Source organism: Triticum dicoccoides, chromosome 6A (assembly GCF_002162155.2).
Source record: "Triticum dicoccoides isolate Atlit2015 ecotype Zavitan chromosome 6A, WEW_v2.0, whole genome shotgun sequence".
In the NCBI taxonomy this organism is placed as follows: Eukaryota; Viridiplantae; Streptophyta; class Magnoliopsida; order Poales; family Poaceae; genus Triticum; species Triticum dicoccoides.
The window spans coordinates 51,740,507-51,748,577 of record NC_041390.1 but is presented as its reverse complement, the minus strand read 5'-3'; the positions used below and the strand labels follow the sequence as shown (position 1 = coordinate 51,748,577).

Below are 8,071 nucleotides of genomic sequence, written 5' to 3'. Positions count from 1 at the left end.
GCCTCTACTTGACTAGCTCGTTGATCAAAGATGGTTATGTTTCCTAACCATAGAAATGAGTTGTCATTTGATAAATGGGATCACATCATTAGGAGAATGATGTGATTGACTTGACCCATTCCGTTAGCTTAACACTTGATCGTTTTAGTTTACTGCTATTGCTTTCTTCATGACTTATACATGTTCCTATGACTATGAGATTATGCAACTCCCGATTACCAGAGGAACACTTTGTGTGCTACCAAATGTCACAACATAACTGGGTGATTATAAAGGTGCTCTACAGGTGTCTCCGATGGTACTTGTTGAGTTGGCATAGATCGAGATTAGGATTTGTCACTCCGATTGTCGGAGAGGTATCTCTGGGCCCTCTCGGTAATGCACATCACTATAAGCCTTGCAAGCAATGCAACTAATGAGTTAGTTGCGGGATGATGGATTACAGAACGAGTAAAGATACTTGCCGGTAACGATATTGAACTAGGTATTGAGATATGCTACCTCTTGAGCATGCGTTGGTTTTCCCTTGAAGAGGAAAGGGTGATGCAGCAAAGCAGCGTAAGTATTTCTCTCAGTTTTTGAGAACCAAGGTATCAATCCAGTAGGAGACCATGCGCGACTCACCTCGTACCTACACAAACAAATAAGAACCTCGCAACCAACGCGATAAAGGGGTTGTCAATCCCTTCATGGCCACTTGCAAGAGTGAGATCTGATAGAGATAATGATAATAAGATAAATGTTTTTGGTATTTTTATGATATAGATTGAAAGTAAAGATTGCAAAATAAAATAGATTGGAAACTTGTATGATGGAGAATAGACCCGGGGGCCATAGGCTTCACTAGTGGCTTCTCTCAAGATAGCATAAGTATTATGGTGGGTGAACAAATTACTGTCGAGCAATTGATAGAAAAGCGAATAATTATGAGAATATCTAGGTATGATCATGTATATAGGCATCACGTCCGTGACAAGTAGACCGACTCCTGCCTGCGTCTACTACTATTACTCCACACATCGACCGCTATCCAGCATACATCTAGAGTATTAAGTTCATAAGAACAGAGTAACGCTTTAAGCAAGATGACATGATGTAGAGGGATAAACTCATGCAATATGATATAAACCCCATCTTTTTATCCTCTATGGCAACAATACAATACGTGTCGTTTCCCTTTCTGTCACTGGGATCGAGCACCGCAAGATTGAACCCAAAGCTAAGCACTTCTCCCATTGCAAGAAAGATCAATCTAGTAGGCCAAACCAAACTGATAATTCGAAGAGACATGCAAAGATAACCAATCATACATAAAAGAATTTAGAGAAGATTCAAATATTGTTCATAGATAAACTTGATCATAAACCCACAATTCATTGTATCTCGACAAACACACCGCAAAAAGAGTTACATCGAATAGATCTCCAAGAAGATCGAGGAGAACTTTGTATTGAGATCCAAAGAGAGAGAAGAAGCCATCTAGCTACTAGCTATGGACCCGAAGGTCTGAGGTAAACTACTCACACATCATCGGAGGGGCCATGGAGTTGATGTAGAGGCCCTCCGTGATCAATGCCCCCTCCGGCGGAGCTCCGGAAAGGGCCCCAAGATGGGATCTCTTGGGTACAGAAGGTTGCTGCGGTGGAAATAGGTTTCCGTGGTGCTCCTAGATGTTTTCGGGGTACGTAGGTATATATAGGAGGAAGAAGTAGGTCGGTGGAGCCACGAGGGGCCCACGAGGATGGAGGGCGCGCCCAGGGGTAGGCGCGTCCCCTGCCTCGTGGCCTCCTCGCTGATTGCTTGACGTCCACTCCAGGTCCTCTGGATCACGTTTGTTCCAAAAATCATGCTCCCGAAGGTTTCATTCCGTTTGGACTCCGTTTGATATTCCTTTTCTACGAAACAATGAAATAGGAAAAAAACAATAATTTGGGTTGGGCCTCCGGTTAATAGGTTAGTCTCAAAAATAATATAAAAGTGTAAACTAAAGCCCATTAACATCCAAAACAGATAATATAATAGCATGGAGCAATCAAAAATTATAGATACGTTGGAGACGTATCAAGATACCGATGATCGAATCTCGGGCAAGTAACATACCGATGACAAAGGGAACAACGTATGTTGTTATGCGGTTTGACCGATAAAGATCTTCGTAGAATATGTAGGAACCAATATGAGCATCCAGGTTCCGCTATTGGTTATTGACCGGAGACGAGTCTCGGTCATGTCCACATAGTTCTCGAACCCGTAGGGTCCGCACGCTTAAAGTTCGGTGACGATCGGTATTATGAGTTTATGTGTTTTGATGTACCGAAGGTAGTTTGGAGTCCTGGATGAGATCGGGGACATGACGAGGAGTCTCGAAATGGCCGAGACGTAAAGATCGATATATTGGATGACTATATTCGGACATCGGAAAGGTTTCGAGTGATTCGGGTATTTTCTAGAGTACCGAGGAGTTACGGGAATACGAGGAAGAAGTAATGGGCCTCAAGGGCCAAGTGGTGGAAGTGAGGAGGCAGGGCACGCGACCCCCCTAGCCCAAACCGAATTGGACTAGGGGGTCGGCCCCCTTTCCCCCTTTTCCTCCCTCTCCTTCATTCTCCTCTTCCCCCTTCCTTTCCTCCTCCTAGTAGGAGTAGGACGAGTAGGAAAGGGGAGTCATACTCCTACTAGGAGGAGGAATCCTCCTCCTGGCGCACCCTACAGGGGCCGGCCGGACTCCCCCCTTGCTCCTTTATATACGGGGGCAGGGGGCACCCTAGGACACACAAGTTGATCATTGATCTCTCTTAGCCGTGTGCGGTGCCCCCCTCCACCATAATCCACCTCGATCATATCGTTGCAGTGCTTAGGCGAAGCCCTGCGTCGGTAGCATCATCATCACCATCATCACGCCGTCGTGCTGATGGAACTCTCCCTCGAAGCTCTGCTGGATCGGAGTTCGTGGGACGTCACCGAGCTGAACGTGTGCTGAACTCGAAGGTGTCGTACGTTTGATACTTGGATCGGTCGGATCGTGAAGTCGTACGACTACATCAACGCTTCCGCTTACGGTCTACGAGGATACGTAGACAATACTCTCCCCTCTCGTTGCTATGCATCACCATGATCTTGCGTGTGCGTAGGAATTTTTTTGAAATTACTATGTTCCCCAACATTTGGCACCTTTTGGATGAACTCTGCATGTTTTAATTGAATTGGTCGATGATATGAACTATATGCATGTTTATGGTTAATTTGTTATGTATGTTAATCATTCGAATGATTGATGAAATATCACTCAATAGTTTGAAATATATGTGACAAAGGCTATAAGAATTGGTCAATTTTTTAAGGAGTTAATTATAAGAAGGCATATAAGAAGTTAAAATGTAAGGAATCGGCTAGAGATTCCCTTAGATCACCTTGCCAGAAAACACGACAAAGAAAAAGTCAGTCCACTAACACAAACTTTCATGCTTAATTCAGAATTCATGTGTGGATTTGATTTGAAGCACCACAACTAACAAATTCGATCCAAACATAACATTACACGTGCATATAGAACTAAATGCAGGAGTTCTTTTTTACTGTGTTTAATTTGTCTAGTCAAAGCATCTACAGCCGGACTTGGCAAATAAGGGTTGGGTTGTTCGCCCATTAATGCGGTACGTGAGCTGGGTTCGGAACTTCGTGAAACAGTTCGGTCTATATCCGGTGTGGGCGTTAGAGCATTGAGAGGACCTTTCCCTAATACGGGAGGACCGGGAAGGATGCATCTCTGGTGTACTAGTTATCATGCCTACGGTAAACGTTGGGTAGCCAAGTACGCAGAGGATAACTGTTGAAAGCATATAAGTAGTAAGCCCATCCCAAGATGAGTGCTCTCTCCTCTGACTTCTCTAGAGCCTCCGGTGTCACAACTGAGACAACGACGGGTTCTCCACCCATATGGGGATGGAACAACAAAAGTATGGAAATATGATAAGGTAGTAACGAGACGAGCCATTTGGATAGGTGTGAAGTGGAAGTAATCTGACCCCTCAAACACCTGAGGACGCACCCGGGTGCGTCCGTGGACAGTGACCAGTCAGACCTCAAATATTTGACTCTACAGCTAGGCACATCAAATTAGAAACTCAAATCCATATTGTCACATGCAGCGTGAAACCTAATCTAGGCGGAACTCGCCCGGTTCCGCTATGACCATGTTCAGTGGCCGATTGCGCTCCCCAGAGTGTTAGTTCGGTCACCGGCAAGGTAGAGTAGGGCATGGGACAGAGCCGGCTCACGGGACTCAAGGCGCCGTCGTCTCCCATGCCCTACTCTTCCTCGTTGGAGCCCGGAACCCGAATGGTGTCGGTGAACGTCAGATCGATGATGGATCCGTCCTAGGACAAGCCGACGACATCCACCACAATGCGGTTGCGCCGCTTGGACTGGTGCACCATACGGGGCGCTGGAGAATGCGACTCCGCCTCGCCGATGTCCACCACCGCGAGGGCTTCCGCCGCCACCCGCGCCAACTGAGGGGTTGTGCGCCCACCAACGCGTTCGGACGCCGGACAGACGGCACCACCTCCGGTGAGGCAGCGATGGCACACCTAGCGCAGGATCCATGCACCATTTGGGCGGACACAATGGATTCCCGACGGAAGGAGTCCGAGCGCTGCCTCTCATGGGCCTCCTCCCGGGAGCGGCGGAGCGCAAGCCGGATGACCATCTCCTCCTTGGGGCCCCATGGGATGAGCTCAGGGTCGACAGATCTGGAGGTAAAGGACTCAGACCCGCTGCCCCACAATGTCGGAGAAGGTCGGAGATCGCCGGACGGGTGCTTGGGTGGCGGAGAGGAGTGGGTGAAGTGGCTAAAGTTTGGTCCGACGAGTGGATAGGGAGAAATATATGTGGGGTTGGGTGGGCCGGCATGGGCCGGGTCCGACGTGGCGGACGCACCCGGACGCTCCATATCCACCTCATATTTGGGTTGGATATGAGAGGTACCGGCAGTCCAGGCGTTTGAGGCCCGTCTGGGTCAATTTTTTGTGACAAGGCCATCCGCCTAGACGTTTGAGGCGGGTTTAGGGCGCCCAGTTGTAGATGCTCTAACGAATGAAGAAGCAAAGACCCTCGTCTGAATGTAATTCCTGCAAGCTGCGACATACCTCACATGGAAGTTGGTAATGATAACAGAAAACTTGAAAACGGTTCTTTATCCCTTTGGTTCCTGATACTTTGAGAATAACAAGATGCTTCTAGTAATAGGATTTTACAGATTACTTAAGATTCAGAGGTGAAGCTAGATGGGAAATGTTTCGATCAAGTAACAGGAAAAGTAGAGTAGTTGATATAGTTGGTACATATAAAGCTTTAAATTCTGACAATGAAAATGAGCAGGATTTCTATTCTGATGATGAGGATCAAGGTGAAGTTCATGGTGACATTGATAGCGTTGTTAGGAGTATTGATGCTGGTTCAGGTAGTAATAAGAAACAGTGACTTTAGTAATGGAATATATGTGAACAAACGTGGATGGAGAATTAGGGGTTGTTCGGATTTCGCCCAAGCCAGATGGACCAACACATGTTAAGCCAATTTTTTGGTGAGAGAAACTGCCGCCTCCGTTTTGCCAGCTCTTGGCTACCATCCAAACAGCCCCTTAATGCCACAAAATGATCATTTCCTATTTGGTCATAGGCTCAAAACGTATATCAAATTGATCTAAAGTTAGCATTTTAATAAAAAGGTAGGATGTGTCGATTTGGACAAAGCAAAAGTAAGGGCTGTTTTTTTGTCGAAGTCCCAATAATAAAAGGCATTTAATCAGATTTCTCATAAATTTATATTAATAATTTGATGCACACAACCATCAGCAATGCCATTCATCACTAACAAATTCAACAGCCTATCCGTTGTTTAAAATGGAGTAAAACCAGGTAAATAGGAAAATACAGGACTAAGGATCATCCGATCCTATTTCGTGATAAAACTAGTTGCAAAGTAAGTATTTCTGTGTGCGAGAAACATTTTCTTCGTACTCTTTGAATCCTTGAACGCCTCAGCACCAGCTGTTGACATCATGTCATGCCGTGAGTTTCTCTCCAATAATGTTACTCCTGCAAGATATATTAGTTGGAATTGTGCCTATCCTACTTGCTATATTCTAAGACATATTCCTTGATCATTGGAACCAACCATGCATTTGATGCATAGCTACTAATTTACGGTAAATTATTTTACCAGCGACAAAATGTCATCAATTTCATCGAAACTGCTGTCTGACGTTCATGATCTCATTCCTCTTTTTTGTTAGGGCGTAGGATACTCCATACACACTGACAAATATCCAGCAGCAATCTGGTTTTTATAAGCAACAAAGTTGTTTAGAATTACAGTACTACTCCCTCCGTTCCAAAATAGATGACTCAACTTTGTACTAACTTTAATACAAAGTTAGTATAAAGTTGGGTCATCTATTTTGAAACGGAGGGAGTACTTATCTACTGGTAATGTTGAAAACAGGTTCAGGAGCAGTATTATTTTAATGCCCTTAGCCTGTTAGGCAAATTACTTGCAAATCCCTGAAGAAAACTAACAATGAACATCAAAAATATTATCTCCATGTATGAATGCTGACAGAAAGATTCGGAGATGCCGCTGAACCTACCTGGTAGAGTAGGAGCTTGGAGACGACGACAAAGAAAGGTCCCAATATCTGCAGATTAGGCGCCCTAATTACCCTGATAGTCACACTATCTTTTCTCTCACAATAAGGTACTAGTAACCTCACAAGGCGAGGAGCATCCTCGATGATCAGTTCCGCGGTTTCACCATAGCTATGACGGAAGATGATGGTCCTGATGGTCGGCGAGCGAAGACGGATGCAACCCACAGCACGAACGTTGGTCATGTATAAACTCTCCAGGGCATGGCAGCCGGAGAGCAGTCTGGGGAAGAGGTCCGCTGAGATGGAAACGCAAAATAGGGAGAGCTTCTTGAGGAAGGGGAAATTGATCATGGCCGGCTTGAAATCACAATGGCTGATCTTGGCGACAAGGATGTTGGATGCAGAGCGGAGAAGCGATGTCAGCAGCTGGGGTTTGGCGTAGGCGATGTCGAGCTCCTGGAGGTTGGCGAGGGCGCGGGAGCGGAGCCAGCTCTCCGCCTGGGCGCAGAGGTCGTCGTCGCCGTGGCAGTGGAAGGAGAATCTGCGTGCGGGGCCATGGTGCTGGGAGATTATCTGGGAGACGGCGGAGGGTGGGACGCCCGGGGGTCGGGTGCTGACCTCGAGGTTGAGAGGCGCGGAGCGCCAGAGGTGGCGCCATCGGCGGGAGAGGACCGGCGTGCGGCCGCCGTCCTTGGTGGGGAGGAGGGAGATGATGGTGCCGAGGACGGCGTCGGGGAGCCGGCTGATGAAATCGTCGGCGGTGTCGTCGCAGTCGTCGCTCCGTGCCCGCTTCCCTGCGGTCCCATGGGATTCGGCCGCCGCCGCAGCCTCCTTATTATTCTCCATGGCCGGACGGAAAGATCTGGCGTCAATACCTCGCCGGCGGCTCCTTGCCGAAAAGACGCGGCTGGGAAAGGGAGAGGGAATGGAGCGCGACGGAGAGACTGCGGATCTTGGGGAGTGCTGCCTCCTATTTAACTGAAAAGAAATGGATGAACTGAACCATCATCGAAACTAACTGGCATCTTCTACGCAGTTTGCCATCAGAGACTGTAGGAATGATTTACCCCTGATCACCTTGCCAAGAAACAAGAGAGAGAAAAAAGCCAGTCTAGTAACAGCGTCGCAGCAGTCTCCTCGAAAATCTCTTTTCAGGTAATGTGCATTTAGGGGCTCTCATAATACTATTCCCAAATGTAAGTGTCACACATCAGGTGCGTGGCACTCCGACTCTAACGTTTTTCGATGACAATTTAATTACGCAAGCATACGGTAAGTTTTTATAAAAAATAAACTGAAGCACAAAAATTGTCATGCTTCCAACCAAATGAAGCACGAAAGTTGTCATGCTTCCAATTAAAATGACATCCTTATGTAACTAAATTTGCATAAAAATTGTTCAGAGTTGTCATGTGCTCGCAC

General features: G+C 46.7%; 1 protein-coding gene across 1 annotated transcript; it reads right to left on the bottom strand.

Annotated features, from left to right (window-relative positions):
- Window positions 1-6,291: 6,291 nt before the first annotated feature.
- LOC119315625 (putative F-box/LRR-repeat protein At5g02700) lies at window positions 6,292-7,495 on the bottom strand. Its single transcript, XM_037590172.1, has 2 exons — window positions 6,650-7,495; window positions 6,292-6,339 (listed from the first exon to the last, which is right to left on the bottom strand). Exons 1-2 carry the CDS (start codon window positions 7,493-7,495, stop codon window positions 6,292-6,294), a joined length of 894 nt encoding a protein of 297 aa, XP_037446069.1.
- Window positions 7,496-8,071: the final 576 nt, after the last annotated feature.